Here is a 26737-nt window from a genome sequence, read left to right on the forward strand (position 1 = left end):
CCCGTGGGATCAGCTCCTGGGGCTCAGCGGGATTTCCCTCCCCACAGGTGGATTGGCTGAAGAAGAACAACTTTGGAGGCGCCATGGTGTGGACCATCGACCTGGATGACTTCACTGGCACCTTCTGCCACCAGGGCAAATACCCCCTGATCTCCAGCCTGAAGAAGGGCCTGGGGCTGTGAATGTGCCGTGAGTGACGCGGGGAGGGACACGGGGGTTGTGCCCCAGAGCTGGGAACGCCCTGGGGCCGTGTCAAGGGGTGCGGGGAGGACGGGGCACCACAAACATCATCCCTTCCCCAAGGAAAATCCTGCTCTCTCTCTTTGCAGGCTGCAGGAGCTCTGCACAGCGCAGTCCTCACGTCCCTGCAGCTGCTGGAGGAGCTGCAGTGCCGACGGTGGGGACTGGCCACGGAGATCCCGATCCCGTCCCAGCCCAGTGATCCCTCTGATCCCATTGCACACAATGGGAATCATTGAATGAAGCTTTTCACAAAACAACTTCCTGTTTCAACTCTTTTTGTCCTTACTATTTCTTTGCTTCCTGCTTCTCTCGAAACGTTCCCACTTGGCTCGGGGAAGGGCTTGGATTTAATCCCAGCCACGGATTTTTTTTGCTGCCCTACCCAGGCAGCCGCTTGGAAACCGAGAGAGGAACCGTTGTCACAACCCCACGGCGTTGACATCACAACCTCAGGCTGCTGCCCAACGCCCGCCCAGCACATTCCACGGGGAAATGCCGAGTCCTTAGCCTTCCCCTGCTCCCTCCGCGTGCTGCCACCCCCCTGCCCCGTGCCTGGAACACCTGGAGCACGCAGAGCCCATCCCGGGAAGCTCTGGCAGGGCAGGATGGCAGTGGGGCACAAAGGTGAGAGCTGGGGGGCGCTCAGGGGTGGGGCTGTGTTTTCTTCTCCTTCCCATCCCCGGCGGCATCGGCTCCCCCAGAGATCATCTCCGATCGCAATTCCTGGCTCAGGCTGGGGAAAATCAGCCCCTGGTGGCTTTGAGCAGGCAGAGCTGAGCGGCAGATCCCTCCCAGACATCCAGGGCCGGGGGAGCTCCCTACCGTTGAAGGCAGAGAGCAGCAAGTTGTCACCCTTTTCTCTCTCTTCTCTCTTTTTTTCTTGTTTACCCCGCCGGTGGCGTTTCCCTGTGCCCGGGCCCCAGCCGTGGAGAAGCAAATCTCCTTTGGAACAACCCAAGATCGGAAAATGTTCCCCTACTACTTCGCCCCAGACCGGCTGGGAATCGAGATGCCAGGGATGCGGGGCAGCCCTTCCCTGGGGCCAGGCTGTTACCTGGGGCCGGAGGTGAGCTCTTCTTTCCTTTCGGGGCTCCTTTATGGAAGGGACAGGAGTAATAGGGCCACACCTGCCCTGCAAACCCACCGCAGGATGTCCCCACATCCACCTGGAAAATGGAATGATCTCCTGTCCCAGCTGATCCTCGAGGCTCTGCAATAGTGAGAAATTAAAGGAATTATTAGGAATAACTTGAATAGGAATAGTGCCTGCTGCTCATGCACTCCTGCCCTGCAAACCCGCCGCAGGATGTCCCCACACCCACCTGGAAAAAGGGATTATCTCCTGTCCCAGCTGATCCTCGAGGCTCTGCAATAGTGAGAAATTAAAGGAATTATTAGGAATAACTTGAATAGGAATAGTATCTGCTGCTCATGCACTCCTGCCCTGCAAACCCACCGCAGGATGTCCCCACATCCACCTGGAAAATGGAATAATCTCCTGTCCCAGCTGATCCTCGAGGCTCTGCAATAGTGAGAAACTAAGGGAAATACTGGTAATAACTTTAACAGGAATAACTTTTGCTGCTTAGATCATTCTGCCCTGCAAACGGCGCGTTTAAAACACCCATGAATCGTTTTGCCTTTCAAACCGCAGGCGAACGTCTTCCAATCCTCCACGAGCAGCCGACCCATGAGCAGCCGGGGGTACGTGTTGGGCGCCAGGACAGCCCCGCGCTTTCTGCGGAAGGCCCGGGTGAGGAGAGGGCCAAAAAAAGACGGGAAAAAGCAGCCAAAAATATTCCCCAGCAAGGCTGGCTGCTGCTCTGGAGAACGTAGGAATTTTTGGCATAAAACGCTCCATCCTGAGGGGTTTTTATTTTCCCTTTGCAGACGGTGACCCCCGGCCCTGCAGCGTATCACCCTTTCCTGGCGGATGAGACGAGGTGCCAGCCCGCCTACGTTCCCTTTTCCTCCAGCAGCCCGCGATTCCCCACCAGGCTTCGGGATAAGGATTTGTTCCCTGGGTAACTTAAATCCTTTGCTCACAACAAACGGGAGTCCTGGCAGGGAGAAACACACAGATCGGAGATGGGGATGGAGTTCCCTGTAAAGCTTTTCACCTCAAAAAAAAAAAAAAAAAGCTTTTTATCTCCAAAAAGAAGGGGTTTTTACCTCCAAAAAGCAGTATTTTTATCTCCAAAAAGAAGGGGTTTTATCTCCAAAAAGAAGGGTTTTTACCTCCAAAAAGCAGCATTTTTATCTCCAAAAAGAAGGGGTTTTATCTCCAAAAAGAAGGGGTTTTATCTCCAAAAAGAAGGGGTTTTATCTCCAAAAAGCTCTCCCTGCTTTCAGCTTTAGCTTAGGGCACTGACTGGGACACCACGGCATGGAATTCCCATGGATCTTTCCCTGCTGGAAATAAAAAGCTGCTCCAAAACCCCGGCCGAGGTTCTCCATGCTGCCTCACGTCTTCCTTTTCTGAGGAATTACTGTTGCTATTAAGGGAAAAAAATGTTATTTTCAGTGACCACGGAGGGTGAATTGTGGAATTGCCAACGCCAAAACCAACTCCAAAAACCTGAGATATCTGGTGCCTGTTTTCCTCCAGGCCTGGGACTTACAACATAAACCAGCCTTCAGGCAGAAGAGTCACTTGGCCCATGAAGTTCGGGGCTCCAGACTGGGCTGCAGTGGCAGCGCTCCCCAAGAGGATGGTGAAAATGCAGGTCCAGAAGGTAAAGGATGGGGATGAGGGGATGTTCTTCCTGGCACAAACCTTCTGAGAGAGGAAACTTCCTTTTTATTTCCCCTTTCCTCCATGTTTTGTTATCCTTTCCTACCTCAGTGCTTCTGAGAGAGGAAATTTCCTTCTCACTTCCCATTTTCACTGTCTTGTTTTCCTTCTTCCCGCCTCTGAGACAGGAAATCTCCTTTTCACGTTTTCACTCTTTTGTTGCCCTTTCCTGCTTCTGAGAGGGGAAAATTCCTTTTCATTTCCCATTTGCTTCGTGTGTTGTTATCCTTTCCTGCCTCGGTGCTTCTGAGACAGGGAATTTCCTTTTCACTTCCTATTTTCACTCTTTTGTTGTCCTCTCCTGCCTCAGTGCTTCTGAGAGAGGAAATTTCCTTTTTATTTCCCATTTCCTCCATGTTTTGTTATCCTTTCCTGCCTCAGGGCTTCTGAGACAGGGAATTTCCTTTTTATTTCCCATTTCCTCCATGTTTTGTTATCCTTTCCTGCCTCAGGGCTTCTGAGACAGGGAATTTCCTTTTCACTTGCCATTTTCACTGTTTTGTTATCCTCTGCTGCTCCTGAGAGAGGAAATTTCCTTTTTGCTTCACATTTGCACGATTTTTTGATATCTTTCCCTGCCCGGGGCACAAGATACAAAGCGATTTTTCTCTCAGAAACAGTCTATCCCAAAAAAACCACCCCTTTTATTCAGAAATTTCATTTCCACCCCCAAAGGGAACAGAGTGGGGCCTCCACTGCCTTGCGTGTCTCTCCTGGAGAGAAAATCTCATTTAAATCACAGATTTAGGTCTCATCTCTTTCTTTCCCGGAGCATTTTCATCGTTGCTAATGAAAATTTGGGGTTTTTTTTTTAGATGACTGTGGATAAAAAATTCCAGAAGAATCAGGGCAGGGAGGCCTACCTGAAGTTGTACCACAGCTGAGGATCCACATCTCCCTTTGGAGACGCTCACCTACACCACCAGGCTTAATAAATATTTGAAAGCTAACTCCAGAATTTGTTTTAAAATAGTTTGAAGATGTTTTGAAACATCTGAATATAGTTCAAGCGTATTGAAGATACGGTTTAAAAAAAATATATATCTGAAACTAATGATCTGAAATAAAATCCAAAACTGAAGGACAGAAAATTAAAGGTAAATAGGACAATAAAAAGAGAACAGAAGTCCAAAATGAAGGATTAAAAAATCCTAATAAAATAATAAAAGTAAGATGATACAGAAATAAAATCTTTTCAAACCCAGGGATTTCCTTCCTGCTGTCTGGGATAGGGCTGTATTTTCCTCTTCTCTCTCCTAATTGCCTACTCTTATTTTTTATTAAACTTACGAATTTATAAAAGAGAGTGGAACTCCTTTTTCACACCATCTTCCCCTCAGCTTTTCCTGGCGTTCCCCCCCACCCCGGCAATTTCTCCTCATATCCAGAGGTTTCCTCCACAGCCTGAGGAAAAAAATGAGGAATACTGAGGTGTCTTTTGGGAGAGTTTTTAATGTCTTTGTGCCCAAAATAACACCCTGAGAACCTCGGAGGGAACGAGGCCGGGTTGGGGCAGGCCCCACCAGGTGGTTTTTTGCATTTTGGCTCCCTCCCTGCTGAAACAGAAATATTCTCAAGTAAGGAACAAGGAAAAAAAAAATAAAAAATGCTTGAAACCGAGAATCTGGCCACAAAAATAAACGTGGCCTGAAACAGAAAGTTGCTGGTGTTGGGGGCAGCTGTTTTCCCCCTCAGAGATTGGATTTTTGTGGTTCCAAAGCCTCCCACACACGGATGTGTCAGATCCCAATCCCAGAGAGATCCTGGAGAGACAAAATCCCTCTGGGTGTCATTCCAGCTTCACTCCTCTCCCAATTTCCTGCTTTGTTTTTTTTTTTTAAAACCTGTTTCTTCAGCAAATTTCACCCAATTTTAGCCACAAACCCAAAATTTATTAGTCCAATTCCTACTTTCAGCTCTCCCAGCCTGACCTTCTGAGTCACAGCTGTCCCTTCTGGGCGCAAGGTTTTTGAAGCAAAACTTGGCTCCCTGGAATTTTCCTCGTCCTAAAAATTGGAGTTTTTAGGCTGTTTAAGGCTTCACTTTGGTATTCCTGGCCGACACTGTGTGGTTCTCCTCCACCTGATTCTTTCTAACCAGAAAAAAAAAATGATGTGTGAGGCATTCTCCCACTCCTGAAACGTGAAAGATTTTTTTTTCTCTCGTAGGAGATAAAATGTCTTTTATTACAAACATAAAAAATTACAAGTTGCTCGTAAGGAGATAAAATTTCTTTTATTATGAACATAAAAACCACAATCTTCATTCCACCTTTTTTTTTTTTTTTTTTTTTTTTTCCCCCTACCCAGCAAGGGATTTTCCTCCTTGCAGACAAAAAAAAAAAAGTTAAAAAAAGATAAAAACTTTTGGATATATACAAACATATACAGGGTGTGTCTGTACATTTGTCATTCTGTACAATCAAGGCACCAGCAGAAGTGACAGTGGCACACACGGGCTGGGGGGGGGTGTTTGAGATTTAATTTCAGATTATTTTTGGCAGGAGATCATTGAAAAAAAAGGAAAAAACCCCCAAAAACCAAAACTGCTTTTTATTTTCGTCCTCCCTGGGTGATGGGGGAAGAGGGAGGATCCTTTTAACTGCACGGAGGTGAACTTGGAATTCTTGGAAGATTGGACCAAAGCACAGGAGCCTTTTCTCATGGAAACTTAACCCGCATTTTGCCTAAGAAAATGCTGAAGGGAAATGAAAGCAAAGCCCTGCAGAACCAGCCAAGAATGACAACACTGGCATAAAAATAAAAGAAATAAAGCAGAAAAAAAAAAAATAATCAGCTTTTGATGATCAAAGCACTGCTGCCACCAGCGCAGCTTTGTTCCGTTTTCCAACTTCCAAAGCAACTGGGGAAGGAGGGAACTCTCCAAGGACTTGAGCTGGGTGGGAAACAACAGTGAACTGCAAAAGGAGCCAGGAGCAGCTGTGACAGGGAAAAACCATCTCAGGGTAAACAGCACCACACCTGAGAGGTTTTCAGTCCCCAGTGCAGCTGCCAAGTTGGGATGAAATGTCCTTGGAGCTCTGGGACACTCCTTTACCAGCACACCAAAAACCTTCAGGTTATAAAAGAAAAGATTTGTTTTTTCCCTGTCAGGAGTGTGAAAGGACACTCCTTTTACCAGCACAACAAAAACCTTCAGGTTTTCTTAGGAAAGGGAAGGTTTGTTTGTTTTTTACCTGCCGAGAATGCGAAAAGGAGGAACCTCCCTGGGAGGTTTCTTTGCTAACACACATTCCTTGGATTTAAGGGTTGATGGAAGTTCTTTTTCCAGCCTGCCAAGTACTGACACACCAATGTGTTCTGCTGGGGAGTGGGAGCAGGAAAATCCCCGTGTCCCACAGCTCCAGCCTCTGTGTCCTCCAAATCCAAATCCAATCCCTGTGTCCATCAGCTCCAGCTCCCGTGTCCTCCAAATCCAACCTCTGTGTCCTCCAAATCCAAGCCCTGTGTCCCTCAGCTCTTCAGAAAACAAATCCTCCCCACAGTGGAAACCCACGGCCCCCAGACAATTCCTGGGTGGTTTTCCTGGTCCATCCCAGTGAGCAGAGGGAAGAGGGAGCACGGGGAAGCAGGATGGGAGTGGAGTTCACCACGCAGAGATCCCTCCTCAGCTGCACTGCCTCTCCGGACCCCTGTGTGCTCCTCGGAGCAGCCAAAGGGATTTCAGGTCCCCCCTCCTCTCACTTCTTCCTGCGGATTTTGGGTTTCTTCACGGGCCGCAGGTAGGGGTTGTCGATGACGTTCTCCTCCCCGTTCCTGCTGCCTGCCAGGGAGTTGTTCTGCTGCAGCACGGAGGTGTTCTCCTTCTCAGGTCCTGCATCATCCTGGCACAGCCAAAAACAGCAATAAAAACCCCACAAGTCAGGCTTAGAAATCCTTCTGCCCACGGAATCCGTGGCTGCTCTGTCCCTGGAAGTGTCTGCGGGATAGGGGAAGGTGTCCCTGCCCAGGGGACAGGATTTTTATGGCCCCTCTCATCCCAAACCATTCCAGGATTCCAAGTTCAAGCCACAGAATCTGTGGGCAGGAGGGAAAATCAACAAGCACACAAGGAGCTGCATTCAAAGCCAGGCCCCCCGGTTTGTAAGACAGGAAAACCCCTTGGGAAACTGTGGGATCCAAGGGGAAGCCTCTTCCCTGCCACTGAAACCCGGGATTTACTGAAAGCTCCTCCTCCAGCCTTGTTCTGCTCTGAACTCTGCAGGGAGCTGACGAACCAGGACAGTGTTTAGATCCATCTCCCATTTCCCCAGGGACAGAGCCAGAATTCCAAGCTGAAGAACCAGGACGAAGTTCAGTTCCATTTCCCCTTTCCCAGCAAACAGAGCCAGGTTTTCCAAGCTGGAGAACCCTGACAATGCTGAGCTCCCTTTCCCATTTCCCAGCAAACAGAGCCAGGTTTTCCAAGCTGGAGAACCCTGACAATGCTGAGCTCCCTTTCCCATTTCCCAGCAAACAGAGCCAGGTTTTCCAAGGTGCAGGAACGGCTCCCAGGAGCCCCCCAGGGTAGCCCTACCGTGCCCATGTGCAGCGGGAGGTTCTCGGTGTCCGTCTGCTCGTCCTGCTCCGAGGAATCCGTCTCCTCCATCTGCTGCATTTCCAGCTCGGAGGGGAGCAGGGCTGTCAGGTAGGGCACGGTGAAAGGCCTGGCAGCAATCACTGGGATAAAGGAAAAGAGGAGACACAGTCAGGGAGTTGGGAGAAATTCCTCCCCCTCAGAAATTAAGGACAAAGTTACAGAGATCAAACATTCTGGGTTTGGACACATTTCGTTTTTCCTGCCGTTCCCAAGGATCAGGAAGGGAATCCTGATCCCTAAAAAGTGGCAGTCTCTGCTTCCCAATTTGCTGAATCTCTTTACGTTTCCAGCCAAGGACACAACACAAAAAACCCTTCCTGAGCTCCACCATAAAATCCCAAATATCTGGGAAGCTGGGTTCCTCTTAAACGAAGCTGTGCTGCCAGCGAGCCTTAGGAAAAGTGGGAATTCTCATCAGTGCTCTGCAGGCAGAGAGACAGGAACGCTTCCAGCAGCAGGAAAATGTCAGGGAGAAGAAATTCCTTGGTGGGGTTACAAGACTGGGATGAGATTTGGGTTTCTCCACCAGGAGGAAGAAAGGGAGCCTTGGGGAGTTTAGGAGCTGCTTTCCGCTTCTCCTCCCCGTGTCAAGCCCCAAACCCCTCCGTGCCCAACCTCCCAGCGCCTCGGCGGTACAAACACCACGCACGGGATGATTCCCAAAGCCCAAAACCATGGGATGACTGACGTGGGAATGTGCTGACGTCATCCTTGAAGAGGCTCTGGGTCTCTCCAGTCTTGGCCATGAAGCGCGTGAGGGCTCTCTCCACGTCCCGGCGCTGCGAAGCCGCCTTTTCCCGCAGCACCTGGTAGTCGGACACCGGCTCCCGGTACGTCTGGGGCAGGGAAGGGAAGGGAAAGGGATGGAACGGCTCCATTTCCCAACAGCACAGGGATGGAGGAGCTGCAGGCTCTGCTCTTCGCTGTCCGCGGGGTTTGGGGGAGTTACGGCGGGAGAAATCCAGGGATTCTGTGCTGGGAAGGGTCTGGGTGCAGGTATGGGATGGGGCAGGGATGGATAATGGGATGGGGCAGGGATGGATAAAGGGATGGGCCAGGGATGGATAATGGGATGGGGCAGAGAATGGATAAAGGGATGGGGCAGGGATGGATAAAGGGATGGGGCAGGGATGGATAAAGGGATGGGGCAGGGATGGATAATGGGATGGGGCAGGGATGGATAATGGGATGGGCCAGGGATGGATAAAAGGATGGGGCAGGAATTCTGAACTGGGAAGAGTCTGGGTGCAGGTAATGGGATGGGCCAGGGATTCCAAACTGGGATGGGATTCCTGAACTGGGAAGAGTCTGGGTGCAGGTATAGGATGGGCCAGGAAATGGATAATGGAACAGGCCAGGGATCCTGAACTGGGAAGGGTCTGGGAGCAGCTAATGGGAAGGATCCCCATCCCAAGGGATGCCCACAACCCACAAACAAGGAATATTCAAAGCCAGGAAAAAAACAATACTTTGGACAAACAGCACCAGCGCTGCAGTAAAAAAACACCGCTCCTGGGGTTCTGGACTTCAACCAGATCCCAACCAGCACAAAAATCAGACAGAAATCCAGGGATTCTGGCTGATTTCTGGATGGCAAGGGATGTCCACAACCCACAGAGAAGGAAAGTATTAAGTCAGGAGAAATATTTGGGATAAACGGCAACAGTAAAACCATCCCACTCCTGGAATTCAGACAGATCCCAAGCAGCAGGAAAATGTTGTTTTCACTCACTGGTGTCTTGATGTAGGTGTGAGGATCTGGGAACTCTGGGAAATGGCCGGGAATGTGGGGTGGATGAGGCTTGTTCTGCCCAGCTGTCAGGGCTTTGGGGGTCACGGGCTGGTTTGTCACCGGAGCTGCGGTGGGAAAACATGGGAATCAGGGAAAACACAGGAATCCTCCTGCCCAGGGTCCCCCCAAAGCTGTGAGCCCACCCCTGACCCCAACCAAGGCACGAAGCACATCCCATCACCTTGGGAAAGGGAAAAGGATCCCTTGACCTCTCTGTCCTGCAAACAAAACCACCCTGAGGGTTCTCCCGAGTGACCGAGGTCCCTTCACCTCCGGTGGTGCCTCCACAGGAGCCCCAGATTCCTGGGATTATCCCACAGAAAGCTCATCAGGAGCTCTCTGAGAGGAAGCAGAGAGGAATTCCAGGTTATCCCCAGCTCCCTGCACACCAGGAAAGGCGCCCCACGTACGGGCAGTGATCACCATCCTCTGGGAACGCTTGGCGTAGGCGGGAAGAGTTTCCACGTTGAACCCTGGAACACGAGGGAGGAAAGCAGGAATCACTCCAGGAGTTCAGCCTGTCAGAATTCCCCTCTCTCCAGGATTTCTCCAAATTAAACAAGAATGGGATGTGCCAGGGAGTGGATAACGGGATGGGTCAGGGATTCTGAACTGGGAAGATAATGGGAAGGATCATGGAAAACCATGAGCCGTGTGAATCCACAGCAGCAGGCACCGCCCGAATCCCAGATTTTGGGGCCAGATTTCCCAATCCAAAAGCGGGAAGAGTGGGAAGAGGGAGCTGCTCACCCATCTCCACGAGGGTCACCACGATGTCCGAGAGCGTGGGCTGGGTCCTGGCCGTGTGCTCGCAGTAGGACTTGGCACTCCTCCCAATTTCCGAGATATCTGCGAGATAAAACCACCACGAATTGAATTCTCACAGTGGCCACGGCACCTGTGGCAGCTCCAGGGATGGGAATTTGGAACAAAACCAGCGAGGGATGAAAAAAACAGCCCCTGGGACAGAGCGTTTTGCAGGATGTGTGTGTTTAAAATTAAAGCGTGGGGATGCTAAGGATTAAAAAAATCAGTGTTTGCCACGAAATCAAAAAGTTAATCAGCATCTTAAACATGAAAAGTAAGCCCAGGAATGATTATTTCGTGATTTCAGAACAGATCTGGGGGTGAGGTTTTCATCAACACCCACAGGGGAAGGAGCAGAGCTGCTCCAAGAGGGACTTCATGAAGCAAAGCTGGAATTTTGTCGTTTCTCTGGACTTTTGTTGTTTCTCTGGAATTTTTACCTGGATCACCACTGGCATTCAGAACCGCAGCACAGCCTGTGTGCACTGGATTCCCAGAGGGAGCCCGGACCCATCCCAGCCCCACCGGGCCCTTCTCCAGGATCATCTCTGCTCCAGCAGAACCGCAGCTGGCGCTGCAGGAGGGTTTGTCTGGGCTGACACCAACACCCCGACCAACAGCGGGTCAGCGCCTGGTCTCACTCTGGCACGGTTTCTAGGATTTGTTTTTTTGTTTACTTTTTGTTTTGTTTTTTTTCTTTGTACTACTACATTTGTATTTTAAATATTCCTAGTAAAGAAGTAGAATAGAATAGAATAGAATAGAATAGAATAGAATAGAATAGAATAGAATAGAATAGAATAGAATAGAATAGAATAGGATAGAAGTAGGAGTAGGAGTAGGAGTAGGGGAAGGGAAGGGAAGGGAAGGGAAGGGAAGGGAAGGGAAGGGAAGGGAAGGGAAGGGAAGGGAAGGGAAGGGAAGGGAAGGGAAGGGAAGGGAAGGGAAGGGAAGGGAAGGGAAGGGAAGGGAAGGGAAGGGAAGGGAAGGGAAGGGAAGGGAAGGGAAGGGAAGGGAAGGGAAGGGAAGGGAAGGGAAGGGAAGGGAAGGGAAGGGAAGGGAAGGGAAGGGAAGGGAAGGAAAGGAAAGGAAAGGAAAGGAAAGGAAAGGAAAGGAAAGGAAAGGAAAGGAAAGGAAAGGAAAGGAAAGGAAAGGAAAGGAAAGGAAAGGAAAGGAAAGGAAAGGAAAGGAAAGGAAAGGAAAGGAAAGGAAAGGAATAGGAGTAGAATATTCCCATACCTTTCCCTGAAAGCCCCTTAATTTCAAAACTACAATAACTCAGAGGGATGGAAGTTTACATTCCCCATTCCAAGGGAATCTCCGGCTTTTCCCTGTCACCCCAAACCAGGCCGGGGGGGCACTCACAGCTCTGGATCATCTCGGTGAGCGTCTCCACGGCGGCTTTCTCGGCGCTCTCGAAGCCGGCCTCGGTCAGCAGCGAGCTGACCACCACCTGCAGCGTCCGGCGCCGCGCCAGGTGGTAATTGTCCGCAGGGGTGCCCGCCTGCTTGCTGCCCGCCCGCTGGAATTCGGGAATGGGGCGTCAGGACACCGGGAGAGGAGGGATTGGACCCCCGGGAGAGGGGAGCAGGCTGGGCTGGACACAGAGCGGCCGGAAGGGACATAGGAGAGGGATGGGAGCTATGGGATTGGATCTATGGGATGGGATCTATGGGATGGGACGAGATGGGATGGAATTGGATGGGATGAGACCTATGGGATGGGACAGGATGGGATGGGACAGAATGGGATCCCTAGGATGGGATCCCTGGGATGGGCTCCATGGGATGGAATGGGATCTATGGGATGAGATGGGGCAGGGAGCAGGCAATGGAAGGGCTCGGGAGCAAGGACTGAGAAGGGTCTGGAAGCAATTAATGGGATGGGACAGGGAGCAGGGAATGGGAAGGGTCTAGGAACAGATGGAAGGGACATGGAGCAGGGACTGGAAAGGACATTGAGCAAGGACTGGAAAAGGTTTGGGAGCACGTTATGGGAAAGGTCACAGAGCAGGAACACAGGTAAACACACACACACACGTGTGTCCTATACACTCATTTACACACATGAGCACGCGTGTGCGTGTATATATATACATATATAAATATATATATATGTACATATATTTACACACGTGTCCTTATAGAACCTCTCCAGACACTTCTGGGGCGTGGCCCCGTTAAGGACCGCCCCTTCGTACCCCGCCCCGTCCCCTGCCAGCCAATTGGAGCGCACCATCCTCAGCCAATCAACCCCCGCCTCCCCTCAGGCCCCGCAGCCAATCAGCGCCTCCCTCTCTCCACCCGCCGCCTCCGCTCTCCGCGGCCTGGCCGCGGCCGCCTCCGCGCCCCGGAGGGATCGGGCGCTGCCGCCCGGCTCGGCCCCGCCGGGGACCCGCCCTCGCGGCCCCGCGCCCCGGGGATTAGGCGCCGTTACCGTGCCCGAGCCCCCGGACGCTGTGTCAGCCATCTTGGAGCCATATGGAGCTGTGCGCATGCGCCAGGTGCGGCGGGGCGGTGGGCGGGAGCGCGGGGCACGGTGGGAGTTGTAGTGCGGGTGGAGCGAAGCGCGGGGCATTGTGGGAGTTGTAGTGCGGAGGAGGGGCAACATCTGGATCCGCCCAGCCCCATCCCACCTCCCCCGCACATCTGGATCCCGGGCGGGTGGAACGGGCTGAGATTTATGGTCCCGTCCGTCCCAAACCGTTCTGGGCTTCCACAGGACACGGGGACCGCGGGGATTTGGCCAAGTCGGCAAAGTCTCCGTTGACGTCCTGATTTGTGACATCCGTGGGGCTCGTTAATTCGGGGGTGTCCTTGAGCCAGCGGTGAACCTCTGCCCGCTCCGCTCATTAACTCTCCTTTCTTGCTGATTAGGCTCGAAAGTGCACAAAGACCCGACCTCCAAGAACACCCTGACTTGAGATAATCACGATTTATCCCACATTTTGCCACCTGAGCCCAGACTCAAACCTCCTGTCACAGCGCCGCCTTCCCGCTTGGAAAAAAATCATTTATTTCAAACCCTCAAAGAGCTCCGTAACCATGGGAACCTCGAGGGTTTCCTGTTGTACCCTGAGCTGTCCCCAAGGTGTTTGGGGAGCACAGAACAGGAAACCACCGAGCTGCAGCTCCCAGGCCTGGCTTCCTGCTCCGACCCACGTGTGGCACAGGCAGAACCTCTGAGAGCCAATTGCCGGGCGCCGGAGAGAGGAGAAAGCGATGTAAACAACAGCTGCCACGCCGGGGATTAAAGGTCTTGGGGCTGCGTGGAAACACAGCTCCCACACGCTGCTGCTTTCACCTGCAGGAGCTGCAAAATCCGTGGGAAAGCAGGAAAATGAGGAGGCACAGGCAGCTGGGGCTGGGTGAAGTGAGGGAAACTTCTGGAGCGGCAAAGGTAGGAGGCAAAGTGGTTTCAGCGTCTGAGAAATCTGCCTCGTGTGCTTGGGGACAGCAGGATTGTGCCACGGGGGTTGAGTGTTCCTGGGGATGGATGTGTGCCTGTGTCACTTTGTCACCTGAGCAGGGCTCTGGGGGACGCCCCAGCGTGGGCTCAGCACAGGGAGAGCTGTCCCCTGACTGGTTTGGGAATGGGAACGACCAATCCCAGACTGGTTGGGGTGGGAAAGGACCTTAAAGCTCATCCTGCCACGGGCAGGGACACCTCCCACCATCCCAGGTGGCTCCAAGCCTCATCCAGCCTGGCCTTGGACGCTTGCAGGGGCTCTGCAGTGGCTTTGGGAGCAGCTGGGACAGGGGGGAGCCTTGGCTGGATGTCACTGAGGCACCTGGAATTCTGTGTCCACTTTGGGCCCCCATGGCAAGAGGGACATTTTGGGGCTGGAATGTGTCCAGGGAAGGCAGTGGAGGTGGGGAAGGGTCTGGAGGATCCTGAGGGAGCTGGGGAGGGGCTGGAGGATCCTGAGGGAGCCGGGAAGGGGCTGGAGGATCCCGAGGGAGCTGGGAAGGGGCTCAGCCTGGAGAAAAGGAGCTCAGGGGGAATTTCTGGCTCTGCACAACTCACTGCCAGGAGGGGGACAGGAGGAGAGGGAACGGCCTCAGGCTGGGCCGGGGGAGGCTCAGGGTGGAATTCCAGCAGGAATTTCCTCATGGAAGGGGCGGCCAGGCCTTGGAAGTGCCCTGAGAGGTTTGGAGTGCCCAGCCCTGGAGGTGTCACCTGGGGGTGGCACTGAGTGCTCAGGGTGGGCATCGGGCACGGCTCGGACTCGATGATCCCAGAGGGATTTTCCAGCCTCAACAATTCCATGATTTTATGACTCCATGAATCCAGTTTGAAAGGATCAGGATTTGGAAACAAAACCCTGCTGGCCCCTTGTGCCCATCCCTATCTTGTGAGCGCTCCCACTGGGAATTTAAATTCCATTTTCCCAAAGATGCCACAGGCACAGAGAGTGGGGAAAACTTTCCAGGATACAAAAAGCCTGTGAGGGTGCGAATTCCAGGGGGAGTTTTTCATAGGAAAGCCTGGAGCCGTTTAATCTCCTGTCCCTGGAACCCCCCGGTGGCTTCCCAGAGATGGGCTGGGTGAAAGGACGGAGCTGCTGCGGTTGGTGCCCTGCTCGTTCCCAGGATTTCCCGGTCCCAGCCCCGCTGCCAGCAGAGGGCACGTTGGGACCGAGATATTCTCTTTTCCGCGCCGCTCCGGTCAGAAACCAAACCACCAGCGCTGAATTAATGACGCTTTTCACACCCCTCAGCTGTGAGAATCCCCAAAAAATCCACCCAAATCCACCCTGCTCCCGCCTGAGACTGAAAATTCCCCCGAGCCCCCCAGATTCCTTGGATAACCAGATCGGGGGGGTTTGGGTGCAGTTTGACAGTGACAGACTCTTGGTGTGCTCAGGAAGCTGCTGCTGAGCCAGCAGGGAATGAACTGACTTTCTGGGAATGTTCGGGTTTGGTTTTCCCCATATGGAACATTCCAGGGATGAGAATTCCAACACGGAGAGTTTAAAGCCACGGGGCTGTTGGGTTTTATATTTTATCTGGAGTTTTGAGACTTTTTTTATGTTTGAGGAGTATTATTTGTTTGTTAAAGCGTTATTGGTGGCGATTTGTGGTTGTTAAAGACTCTGGATGTGAAAGCCGTGGAGTTTTCTCCCTGGATTTGTTACTGGGAAGAGGAATCTGATTCAGAAAGGAATTCCCAGCGAGGTGTGGGGATGGGGACGAGCTCCGAGTGCTCCCAGCTGGAATTCTGACTTTTCCCAAAGATGCCACAGGCACAGAAATTGGGGAAGAGTTTCCAGGATGCCAAACACCTCCTAGGGAGGGAGTTAGGATATTCCAGGGGGGATTTTTTTCCTGAGGAAAACTTGGAAAAGTTCATCCAAACCTCTGAATAACCACAGGGGAGAAGCTGCCTGTGCTGGCGGCTGATCCCACAAATCAACAAATCCCAGCTGCTGGGATTGCAGGAAATAAACAGGGAACTGGGTGTGCTCCCAAACATTCAGTTCCACCGGAAAACTCCTTGGAGAGTTGGACTTCATGCACAGGCAGCCCTGAGAGGCAGGAGAGCCCTCCCAGGGAATCCTGCATGGCACAGACACCCCGTGGCTCCTTCTGGAAGTTTTATTCCATCAGGAAGAGCCTGCAGCAGATCCCAGGAGCCCTCTGTGGTCAGGCTGGAATATCACACATCATTCCTGCTTCCAGGATTTGATGGATTCTCGCTTTGGGCCTTTTATTTCAACATCCATTGATGTCAGATCTGTTCCTTCCCATCCCACCAGCTCCTGACCTAATCCACGTCTAATCCAGCAGGAATTTCACCCCCAGCTCCAGGCTGCTCCTCTGGTGACTCAGGGAATGTTCTGTCCCCCTGCCCGCAGTTCTGGGATCCAAAGGGATTCCTGGCATGGATTCCCTAAGGGAATCCTAAAAACTGCCTGGAGACTCTGGGAATTGGGACATGAGGCCTCTGCCTGATTCCTGGCATGGATTCCCTAAAGGGATCCTAAAAACTGCCTGGAGGAACTCTGGGAATGGGGACACGAGGCCTCTGCCTCATCCCCGGCATGGATCCCCCACCAGAACCTTCTGGAATCCTCCTTTTCCAGCTCCTCCTTGAGCAGGCAGGTGCAAATACGACTCTGAAGTGCAGCAATCCCGGGATTATCCCCGTTTTCTCCCCCCTGTATCCACATCAGCCCATTCCAGGTGCCTGCCTGGATTTTCCCAGGGCTCCGAGGTGGGGAAGCCACCTCAGCTCTCAGGGACATGGGTGCCACCGTCCCTGGCAGAGGGAGGCGTTGGTGGCCCCTCAGGGTGACATCCTGGCCCTGGAGCAGCCACACTCGGGTGACAAAACCCCGCAGGAAACCGCAGGCAGGGCGATGCCTCCTCGGGACAGGGTGGGGGAAGGAATCCTGCTGCTCCCTGGGATGGGCTCAGGGCGGCTCTGGCCCAATTCCCACCTGGAATGGAGCATCCAGAGCCTCCCTGCAGGATCCTGAGGATCCTGAGCCATCCCTGCAGGGTCCTGAGGATCCTGAGCCATCCCAGCAGGGTCCTGAGGATCCAGAGCCATCCCTGCAGGGTCCTGAGCATCCTGAGCCATCCCTGCAGGGTCCTGAGGATCCAGAGCCTCCCTGCAGGGTCCTGAGGATCCAGAGTCAGCCCTGCAGGGTCCTGAGGATCCAGAGTCAGCCCTGCAGGGTCCTGAGGATCCAGAGCCAGCCCTGCAGGGTCCTGAGCATCCTGAGCCAGCCCTGCAGGGTCCTGAGGATCCTGAGCCATCCCTGCAGGGTCCTGAGGATCCAGAGCCATCCCTGCAGGGTCCTGAGCATCCTGAGCCATCCCTGCAGGGTCCTGAGGATCCAGAGCCTCCCTGCAGGGTCCTGAGGATCCAGAGTCAGCCCTGCAGGGTCCTGAGGATCCAGAGTCAGCCCTGCAGGGTCCTGAGGATCCAGAGCCAGCCCTGCAGGGTCCTGAGCATCCTGAGCCAGCCCTGCAGGGTCCTGAGGATCCTGAGCCATCCCTGCAGGGTCCTGAGCATCCTGAGCCAGCCCTGCAGGGTCCTGAGCATCCAGAGCCATCCCTGCAGGGTCCTGAGCATCCAGAGCCAGCCCTGCAGGGTCCTGAGCATCCAGAGCCAGCCCTGCAGGGTCCTGAGCATCCTGAGCCAGCCCTGCAGGGTCCTGGGCATCCAGAGCCAGCCCTGCAGGGTCCTGGGCATCCAGAGCCAGCCCTGCAGGGTCCTGAGCATCCTGAGCCATCCCTGCAGGGTCCTGAGCATCCTGAGCCAGCCCTGCAGGGTCCTGGGCATCCAGAGCCAGCCCTGCAGGGTCCTGGGCATCCAGAGCCAGCCCTGCAGGGTCCTGGGCATCCAGAGCCAGCCCTGCAGGGTCCTGGGCATCCAGAGCCAGCCCTGCAGGGTCCTGGGCATCCAGAGCCAGCCCTGCAGGGTCCTGGGCATCCAGAGCCAGCCCTGCAGGGTCCTGGGCATCCAGAGCCAGCCCTGCAGGGTCCTGGGCATCCAGAGCCAGCCCTGCAGGGTCCTGGGCATCCAGAGCCAGCCCTGCAGGGTCCTGGCCTGGCTGTGCTTCAGAGCAGGATAATGGGAGAGTTTGGAAAACTCTGAGCCGTGGTTTGGATTGCTGATCCCAGCTGGGTTCGGGGTCCTTTCATGGGCAATTCCCAGTTTCTGATGAACAAGGGGATTTATCCAGGTTTTTTCTGAGTCTCATCCATGGCTGGATTTAGGAGGTTTGGAGATGCCTCCCACAGTGGGATGCTGGGATTCCCTGACTGGAACAGGAGCCTTTGGATCTAAAATGAGTTGGTTTTAAGGGGAAGAGCTGAGGAAGCAGCAGGGTTTGACTGTCAGAGCTGAGCAGTGTGTGACAGGCCGGGTGACAATAACGGGGGTGACAGCGACTGTTGTCACCTTCTCTTGCTCATTAAACCTGTCATTTCAAGCCGCTGCTGCTGCTTCGCTTTGAGAAAATCCCTAAATCCGAGCCTGGAGGCTGATGAAAAGTCCCTTTTTTCCTCCCAGTGGGATCCTGGAAGTCCAGAGGGAACGGGGACGGATGAAATGCGGGAAGTTGTGTGAACTCGCCGGACCCTCTCAGCAGCTCAAGCTGAGTTTAGAGCTCAGCTTTGGGCTGGTTCTTGTTTGATCACATCAGTTCCCCGTCCCCGTTTGCAGATGAAATGAAAATCGGCGCTATCAGGGCAAGGAGCTGATAAAAGATCCTGGCTAAGAACAAAGCCTGGGGTTTATTCATCTGTGCTCCAAAAAAAAAAAAAGGATCTTCAGGGAAAGGGGAGGCTTCTCGGGAAGAAATCCTGCAAAAGGCCGGTGGGAGAAGGAGGTTTCTTGAATCCCTTGGATAACATCGGGTTTCTTTCAAGGACCTTCTTTTTTTTCCCTCCTCCCTCAAAAAAAAAAAAAAAAATGGCTTTTTTATGGCTTTTCTTGACTTCAGAAGGAGCCGTGTGCCTAAAAATCGTCATCTCACCTCTTCCAACCCAGAACTGGACCCACCAAATAAATCTCTGCTGCCTTTTTGGGGTCCTGTCACCTCTTCCCAAGTGAACCCACAAACCCCTGCAGCCTTTTTGGGGTTTTGTCACCCCTTCCAACCCAGAACTGAACCCACCAAACCCCTGCAGCCTTTTTGGGGTCCTGTCACTGAACCCACCAAACCCCTGAAGCCTTTTTGGGGTTTTGTCACCCCTTTACACCCCTGCAGCCTTTTTGGGGTGCTGCCACCTCTCCCCACCAGCCTGGCGGGGCAGTTTGGTGTCTCTGGGGACTTGAGAAGCCACAGGGAGACACCAGAGATAGGGAGTGGCAGCAGCTGCTCGGGATGTGCTGCTGATTCTGGGACATCTCCCGCCCTTTTTGGGACATCTCCCACCTTTTTTGGAAATCGAGAGGGCAGGAGAGGAGGGACAGTCCCTGATAAAGTCCCCATGGATGGCAGCCCCAGGGGAGGGGACAATCCTGATAAAGTCCCCATGGATGGCAGCCCCAGGGGAGGGGACAGTCCTGATAAAGTCCCCATGGATGGCAGCCCCAGGGGAGGGGACAGTCCCTGATAAAGTCCCCATGGATGGCAGCCCCAGGGGAGGGGACAATCCTGATAAAGTCCCCATGGATGGCAGCCCCAGGGGAGGGGACAGTCCTGATAAAGTCCCCATGGATGGCAGCCCCAGGGGAGGGGACAATCCTGATAAAGTCCCCATGGATGGCAGCCCCAGGGGAGGGGACAATCCTGATAAAGTCCCCATGGATGGCAGCCCCAGGGGAGGGGACAGTCCCTGATAAAGTCCCCATGGATGGCAGCCCGGAGTGCCACAGGCTGGAGCTGCAGCAGCTGGGAGGCCACGATATGTCCTGGGCTGTCACCTCCCTGCCCTGGGCATGGGGACAGAGATCCTGTCCCTCCCTCCCTCGCAGCCCCAGCTCTTCCTCTCTCCGCTGGAGCTTTCTCCATCATTTCCTCTGGAAGTTTTGGCTCCGCTCGTTGTCCGTCTTGTGCAGCTCCCTGGGGACTTTGAGGGTCCCACCTTGGCATTGGTGGGGGGGGTTGGGATCCTTCTCTCCCAGGAAATGCAATTTTGAAGAGGGAAAAATAAGTGGAGGAAATATCTGTGGCTAAAATCCTGATCCTGGGTCACGTCCCTGGACAAAATTTCCCTCGGGATGTGTCCCTTGGGTGGGGTGTGAGGAATTCCATCAGGTCAAGGGCGTGCTGGTGGCACCCCAAAAACCGACCCCAGCAGGTTTTCCACGCTCCAGTTGGGCAGGAAGGGAAAGAGTTTTTTCTATCCTCATGGATTTGGGGAAGAGCAGGAGGGTTTTAACTGGAAAAAACTCGGGAATTCTGAGTTTTTCCCCAATTTTAGGTCGGATAAGGCACCTTCCTCATCCTCACCATCGCTGTTTTTTTGGGGGGAAATATTCAAATGTTGATAAAATGATTTCCCACGGGCCCAGCAAAGGTCCTGTGGCTTGGGGGCACCCGGGGGGGGGGGGGGGTGACAGGCCACGCTTCACGTGCACACAACTGTCACCTCGTGTCACTTGGGGCTCTTTGCCTTTCTTCTGTGACAAATGAGGTCCCCACATCTGGCGGTGGCGGTTGGAGTTGGTGGCCCGATTTAATCACAGCCAGAGAGGAGGGGAAGGGGGGGACAGTGACAAACGGGGGGTGACAATGACAAACAGGGGGTGACAATGACAAACGGGGGGTGACAATGTCAAACAGGGGGTGCCAGGTAGGGGGTGACAAGCAGGGGGTGACAGGCTGGGGGTGACAGATCAGAGGTGACAGGCAGGGGGGTGACAATGACAAAGAGGGTGACAAGCAGGGGGTGACAAATGGGGTGACAAGCAAGGGGTGACAGGCAAGGGGTGACAAACAGGGTGACAGGCAGGGGGTGACAGGTCAGAAGTGACAGGCAGGGGGTGACAATGACAACCACAGGCTGACAAGCAGGGGGTGACAAGCAGGGGTGACAGGCAGAGGGTGAGAATGACAAATGGGGTGACATGTACAGGGTGACAAGCAGGGGGTGACAGGAAGGAGGTGACAAGCAGGGGGTGACAGGTCAGAGGAGACAGGCAGGAGGTGACATTGACAAGCAGGGCGACAACCACGGGCTGACAAGCGGGGGATGACAAGCAGAGGGTGACAGGCAGGGGGTGACAGTGACAAATGGGGTGACAGTGACAAGCAGGGGGTGACAAGCAGAGAGTGACGGGCAAGGGGTGACAGGCAGGAAATGGACAAACCCCCCGGGTGCCCCATTTTGGGGCATTTCCGTGCCCAGGGGGAGCGATGCTGAAGTTGTGACTTCCCAAAGTGAAGCGAGGCCAAGTCTGCTCCTCCATTGTCCACAGAGAGCCAGGGCTGGGCTGGTCCTCCCCCAGGGGACATTCCTCTGGGATCCCTGGGGATCCCATGCATCAATGTATTCCCAGGGATCAGTGGATCCCACGGATCAGTGGATTCCCAGGCCGCCAGGACACAGATCTTTGCCTCCCTGCTGCAGGAATGATCCCCAGAATGGGTGGGAAACGCACAAAAGAGAGGAAATTTGACTTTTCTGTGAGGATGAGGATTTGGGGGTTGGAATCCAGAACTGGGAATCACCAAGGATGGGGAAAAACGAGCTTTTCCAGCCAAACTTCCACTGGTTTTTTTTTTCCCCTTTTCTGCTCATCTTTTGCAAGGAATGAACATTTTAATGGAGCTTTCCCAAACCTTCCCTCCATCCCCTCCTCTCCCAGCCCGGTTGTTGAGAAGAGCAGCTCGGACAGGTGAGAAATCCCAAGAGAAAATCCACGTGAAAACAGAACATAAACTACAAAAAAACCAAACTAAAACCCCAAAACAGCAACAACCACAAACCCCCAAACTGCTGAGCAAGGAGACCAAAGGATTTGGTGTCACCCCCAGCTGGAAGGAGCCCCTGGGGAGGCCGGAAAGGGTTAATCCAGGAGCCCTCGGAGCGGCCGTTTCGAAATCGGATTTGTCTTTTTTGCAACCCCAGCGAGGTTTTTATCGACTTCCTATGCGAGAGCAGAAGTTGGATGGGTGCAGGGAGCCCGGGGCTGCCTCTCCTCCTCCTCCTCCTTTCCACCAGTTGGGTGTGGCACTGCAGGAGCCACAGCTCGGGAAAAATGGGATATTGAGGGGCAGGGAACAACCTGAAAAATTCAAATATTTGAAGTGTTTTGGTCCATTTTTTAAATCTTTTTTTTTTAGCAGCCCTGCAGTGTCCATGGCCTGAATTCCTTGGGCCAAATTCCTGGTGGAAAACCACAAAGCAACACTTGGTGCCTCTGCCTGGAATGTCCAGGGGATGAGACCTCCAAAATCAAACTTTTTTTGGAGGGCTTGGAGCCACCTGGATCAGCATCAGGAGAGGTGTGAGGAGCAACTTCCCCTTGGGAAGGGCTCCCCCCCATTCCCTTCCTCCTGGGAAGCATTTCCTGGCTCTGACAGATCCCTGCTTCAAGCATCTGCAGCTCTAACCCAGGAGTTTTGTGCACTTTTTGCTCTTCTTTTCCTCTTCCAAGGGTTTTTCCTTTGGAAAAAAAAAAAAAAAAAAAAGCTGTTCCAGGCTCAAATTTCCGTGGGAGCAGAGCCCAGGCAGGCACAGATGGGCTCCAGGTTTGTGGAAAGCACCTTCCAAACCAGCCCTGCTTGGATTTCTAACCTGATCCAAAAAAAGAAATGAATCAAAACGGGAGCTTTGCCCTTTTGGTTTTTTTGCTGTCTGATGTTTTTAATTCCGTCGACGAGCGGAGCCTGGATCAGCCTCGCTGTTGGAAATACCCCAAAAAAGGCTCAAATTTTGCAGAGGTTTCCCCAAATTCTTCATCTTAGTTTTATCTCAGCACTTTCCTATCATCCTGCAGAGGACAGAGCCAGCCTGAAACCCGTGAGGGGACACGCGTGGGACACTTGTCCTGTGGGGTGTGGCTTGGTCAAGGCAGGGAAAGAAATCCCAATATTTGGGATGATCCAAATCCTTTATCGAGGCAGGGAGAGAAATCCCAATATTTGGGGTGCTCAAAACCCTTCATCGAGGCAGAGAAAGAAATCCCAATATTTGGGATGATCTAAATCCTTTATCGAGGCAGGGAGAGAAATCCCAATATTTGGGATGATCCAAATCCTTTATCAAGGCAGGAAAAGAAATCCCAATATTTGGGATGATCCAAATCCTTTATCGAGGCAGGGAAAGAAATCCCAATATTTGGGATACTCCAGATGCAATCCCAATCTTTGGAGTGCTCCAAATTCTTTATCGAGGCTGGGGAAAATGCAACCCCAATATCTGGGATGCTGCAGATACAACTCCAATATTTAGGGTGCTCCAAATCCTTTATCGAGGGAGGGAAAGAAATCCCAATATTTGGGATGCTCCAGATGTAATCCCAATATTTGGGGTCCTCCAAACCCTTTATCAAGGCAGGGAAAGATGCAACACCAATATTTGGGATGCTCCAGTTGCAACTCAAATATTTGGGGTACTCCAAGCCCTTTATCAAGGCAAGGAAAGGAATCCCAATATTTGGGATGGTCCAAATCCTTTATCAAGTGGGGGAAAGATGCAATCCCAATATTTGGGATGCTCCCAGCCCTTTACTGAGGCAGGGAAAGATGCAGTCCCAATCTTTGGGATGCTCCAGATGCAATCCCAGCCTTTGGGATGCTCCAGATGCAATCCCAATATTTGGGGTTCTCCAAACCCTTGATCAAGGCAGGGGAAGATGCAATCCCAATCTTTGGGATGCTCCAGATGCAACCCCAATCTTTGGGATGCTCCAGATGCAATCCCAATATTTGGGGTTCTCCAAACCCTTGATCAAGGCAGGGGAAGATGCAATCCCGATCTTTGGGATGCTCCAGATGCAATCCCAGCCTTTGGGATGTTCCAGATGCAATCCCAATATTTGGGGTTCTCCAAACCCTTGATCAAGGCAGGGGAAGATGCAATCCCAATCTTTGGGATGCTCCAGATGCAACCCCAATCTTTGGGATGCTCCAGATGCAATCCCAATATTTGGGGTTCTCCAAACCCTTGATCAAGGCAGGGGAAGATGCAATCCCAATCTTTGGGATGCTCCAGATGCAACCCCAATATTTGGGATGTTCCAGATGCAATCCCAATATTTGGGGTACTCCAAACCCTTGATCAAGGCAGGGGAAGATGCAATCCCAATCTTTGGGATGCTCCAGATGCAATCCCAGCCTTTGGGCTGCCCCAAATCCTGAGTGCAAAGAGCTGAAGGAGCCTCAGAGCAGCAGCGGCGGGAACAGTGTGACAGCAGCTGCTGCCAGCCAGAGCTGTGACACTCAAACCTCCCGTGCCACATTTTCAAACCTCTCTTGCAGCTGCTTCTCCAGCCTGGTGCAACCCTTTAAACCCTCTGCAACCCCTTTAAACCCCGTGCAACCTTTTTAAACCTCGTGCAACCCTTTTAAACCCCGTGTAAGCCGAGCTTTGCAGAGCTCAGCCTTGAGCTCAGGACCCTCTCTATTCCCCGAGCCGTGGTGGCTTTGCAGGCTGAGCTCAAAGCCTCCCCCAGACACATCCCCAGCACCTCAGAGCCAGCCAGGGCTGCAGGTGTGGGGCTTGAGGAGAGATTTTGGGGGTGCAAAAACTGCTCGGGGGGCACCCCTGGAGTTCTCAGCCGTGCACAAACCCTGCAGGTGAGCGGAGATCGTTGCTCAGCAGCTATTTTTTTTTATTTTTTTTTTTCTTCCCGCTCGATTTTTCGCCGTGCAGGAAGTAAATAAACGCTTCTGAATGTGTTTGGCAGGTAAAAATAAATGTGTGGGGCTCAACGGGCTGAGAGAGGATTTGTGGAGACTCCTCTGAAATCTGTGGGGGCAAGCGCAGCCTTGAGTTTGAACTTTTCATTTCTTCTTGTCTCCCTGCCAGCATCCTGGGTGTGCAGGCCCTGAGGGCTCTCCTGGCTCCATCAGGGCAGGAGTTTGGTGGTTAGAGCTGCAAAAAATTGGGAATCTGGGGTGCCTTGCAGCATTTCCCAACAGGAGAGCCCTGTGAGGTTCAGGCCAAATGCACCAAATCCCTGTTTATAGTTTATTACTTAGGATATAATTTATCCCTTAGGATATAATTCATCACTTCTTTCCGGTTTATTAATTGGGATAATACTCATCTCAAGCAGTGGATCCCTGCAAAGGAGGGATCTTCTGTTTTCCCTGGATGGAAAACGGAGCTCCCGAGCCAAGCAGGGCACGGTTTTGGGCCACTTGGACGTGTCCCCCTCCTTCAGACAGATCCCAGTCCCTGAAACAATCCCAGCACTTGGCACCACTTCCCAAGAGCCCAGGAGCTGCCCTGGCAGGAGGCTGAGCAGGAAAAAAAAAAGTGCAAATTCCGATATTTGAGGTTATTTCAGACACGGAGAGCGAGGCAGGACGGATTTCCTGGAGGGGGCCGAGGAGAAGGGTGGGATTCCCATCCCAAACCCCGCGGGTTCATGGCACTGCTGCCTCTGGAAGTGCAGGCAGCTCTTCCCTCCTTCTTCTGCAGGGTGCTGATAGCTCAGGGCAGCCTCTCCCTGTGCCTGGGGACAGGGACGGGGACAGGGACAGGGACAGGGACCTGCCAGCAGCGCTATCGCTCCCCGTCCCCACACATTTGTTTGTCTCATTTCTCCTTTGAGGGCAGCTGAATTCTGAGAAATTCTGAATCCTGGAGCTGCAGGAACACACAAAAAAAAGCAAACAACAAAAAAAGGACTTTTTGTTTTATCTCTGCCCTTTGTGGTCTGGGGGTGGGACAGGGGCCGTGATAACACCCGGCTGGGGTGGCAGGATTAGACACCGAGGTGCCACCTGCCAGGGTTTGGGGACATCCTGATGTGGCACAGCTTCCCAGGCACCACTCCCCTGCTGCTTTCCTACAAAACCCAGGCTCCTGGGTGGATTATCCGTTTCTAAAAAGGCTGCAGCAAATCCGCGGGGAGATCTGAGCCTCTCCTGAGTGCCCTGGTTGGTGACACTTGTGGGACCGTCCCTCCGTGGTGGGCAGAAATCAGCCAAAGGGTGAAGAGTTCTATGGGAAAACGGAGGCCAGGCGGTTGGATTTAGTTGGGTTTTGCTTCTTTTCAGAAGTTCTGAAAAGCTTTGGGTCCATCCCTGATGGCCAGCAGGAAGATTTTCGTGGGATGGGAGGAATTTTCCCTGCCCAGCTCCAGCATGGCTTCAGCCAGAGTGAGGAGCCCACAGGGAGGGTCAGTCCTGCAGCCTGACCCCAAAATTCCCCTTTAGGGCAGCAGAGGCGAGCCCTGCTCCTTCCCAAAGCACAGGGAGAACAGGGAGAGAGGGATTCACAGGCAGGAAAATCAGATTGATTTCAGGTAGAAAAACCAACCCCTTCCCAGGCTTTGGGGAGATGAACATCCTGGAAGTTTGGGGTTCTGGGAGACAAATATCCTGGGAAGTTTGGGGTTCTGGGAGAGGAAGACCCAGTGAAGTCTGGGGGTTTGGGAGATGAACATCCTGGGAAATTTGGGGTTTTGGGAAACAAACATCCTGTGAAGTTTGGGGTTTCAGGAGACAAACATCCGGTGAAGTTTGGGGTTTTGGGAGAGGAACATCCTGTGAAGTTTGGGATTTTGGGACACAAACATCCTGTGAAGTTTGGGGTTTTGGGAGAGGAACATCCTGTGAAGTTTGGGATTTTGGGAAACAAACATCCTGTGAAGTTTGGGGTTTTGGGAGAGGAACACCCTGTGCAGTTTGGGGTTCTGGGAAACAAACCTCCTGAGAAGTTTGGGGTTTCAGGAGACAAACATCCTGTGATGTTTGGGGTTCTGGGAGAGGAACACCCAGTGAAGTTTGGGATTTTGGGAGATGGACATCTGGTGAAGTTTGGGGTTCTGGGACACAAACATCCTGGAAGTTTGGGGTTTTAAGATATGAACACCCAGTGAAGTTTGGGGTTTTGGGAGAGGAACACCCCGTGCAGTTTGGG

At 52.9% G+C, this 26737-nt stretch overlaps 3 protein-coding genes across 3 annotated transcripts in view; 2 read left to right on the plus strand and 1 right to left on the minus strand.

Annotated features, from left to right (window-relative positions):
• Positions 1-848: 848 nt before the first annotated feature.
• On the plus strand, positions 849-4328 carry CIMAP3 (ciliary microtubule associated protein 3). Its single transcript, XM_066203708.1, has 6 exons — positions 849-867; positions 1167-1309; positions 1898-1996; positions 2134-2267; positions 2852-2978; positions 3853-4328. The coding sequence occupies exons 1-6, from the start codon at positions 849-851 to the stop codon at positions 3919-3921; spliced, it is 591 nt and encodes a 196-aa protein (XP_066059805.1). The 3' UTR covers positions 3922-4328.
• Positions 4329-5253: 925 nt separating this feature from the next.
• TAF8 (TATA-box binding protein associated factor 8) lies at positions 5254-12731 on the minus strand. Its single transcript, XM_066203705.1, has 8 exons — positions 12672-12731; positions 11601-11757; positions 10179-10277; positions 9839-9901; positions 9369-9493; positions 8325-8472; positions 7574-7716; positions 5254-6881 (listed from the first exon to the last, which is right to left on the minus strand). Exons 1-8 carry the CDS (start codon positions 12729-12731, stop codon positions 6738-6740), a joined length of 939 nt encoding a protein of 312 aa, XP_066059802.1. The 3' UTR covers positions 5254-6737.
• Positions 12605-26737, plus strand: part of CCND3 (cyclin D3) — a 37407-nt gene continuing 23274 nt past the window's right edge. The window contains exons 1-3 of the mRNA XM_066203706.1: positions 12605-12738; positions 13112-13458; positions 13545-13634. Of these exons, the coding sequence (XP_066059803.1) occupies positions 13575-13634 (60 nt within the window). The 5' untranslated portion in view covers positions 12605-12738; positions 13112-13458; positions 13545-13574. The remainder of the gene's footprint in view (positions 12739-13111; positions 13459-13544; positions 13635-26737) is intronic.

Source organism: Chamaea fasciata, unplaced genomic scaffold, assembly GCF_029207755.1.
Source record: "Chamaea fasciata isolate MVZ Bird 193981 ecotype frontalis unplaced genomic scaffold, bChaFas1.0.hap1 SCAF_25, whole genome shotgun sequence".
NCBI lineage: Eukaryota > Metazoa > Chordata > Aves > Passeriformes > Sylviidae > Chamaea > Chamaea fasciata.

What these genes read in the sequence shown, in the direction of transcription:
- CIMAP3 (XM_066203708.1), top strand. An exon ending in GCTGTTACCTGGGGCCGGAG is followed by an intron (nt 1,310 to 1,897) that starts GTGAGCTCTTCT and finishes TTCAAACCGCAG; the next exon opens with GCGAACGTCTTCCAATCCTC. An exon ending in GATAAGGATTTGTTCCCTGG is followed by an intron (nt 2,268 to 2,851) that starts GTAACTTAAATC and finishes GTTTTCCTCCAG; the next exon opens with GCCTGGGACTTACAACATAA.
- TAF8 (XM_066203705.1), bottom strand. Translation starts at nt 12,731, where the DNA reads ATGCGCACAGCTCCATATGGCTCCAAGATGGCTGACACAGCGTCCGGG. An exon ending in GGTGACCCTCGTGGAGATGG is followed by an intron (nt 9,902 to 10,178) that starts GTGAGCAGCTCC and finishes CTCGTGTTCCAG; the next exon opens with GGTTCAACGTGGAAACTCTT. An exon ending in GAGGATGGTGATCACTGCCC is followed by an intron (nt 9,494 to 9,838) that starts GTACGTGGGGCG and finishes TTCCCACCGCAG; the next exon opens with CTCCGGTGACAAACCAGCCC.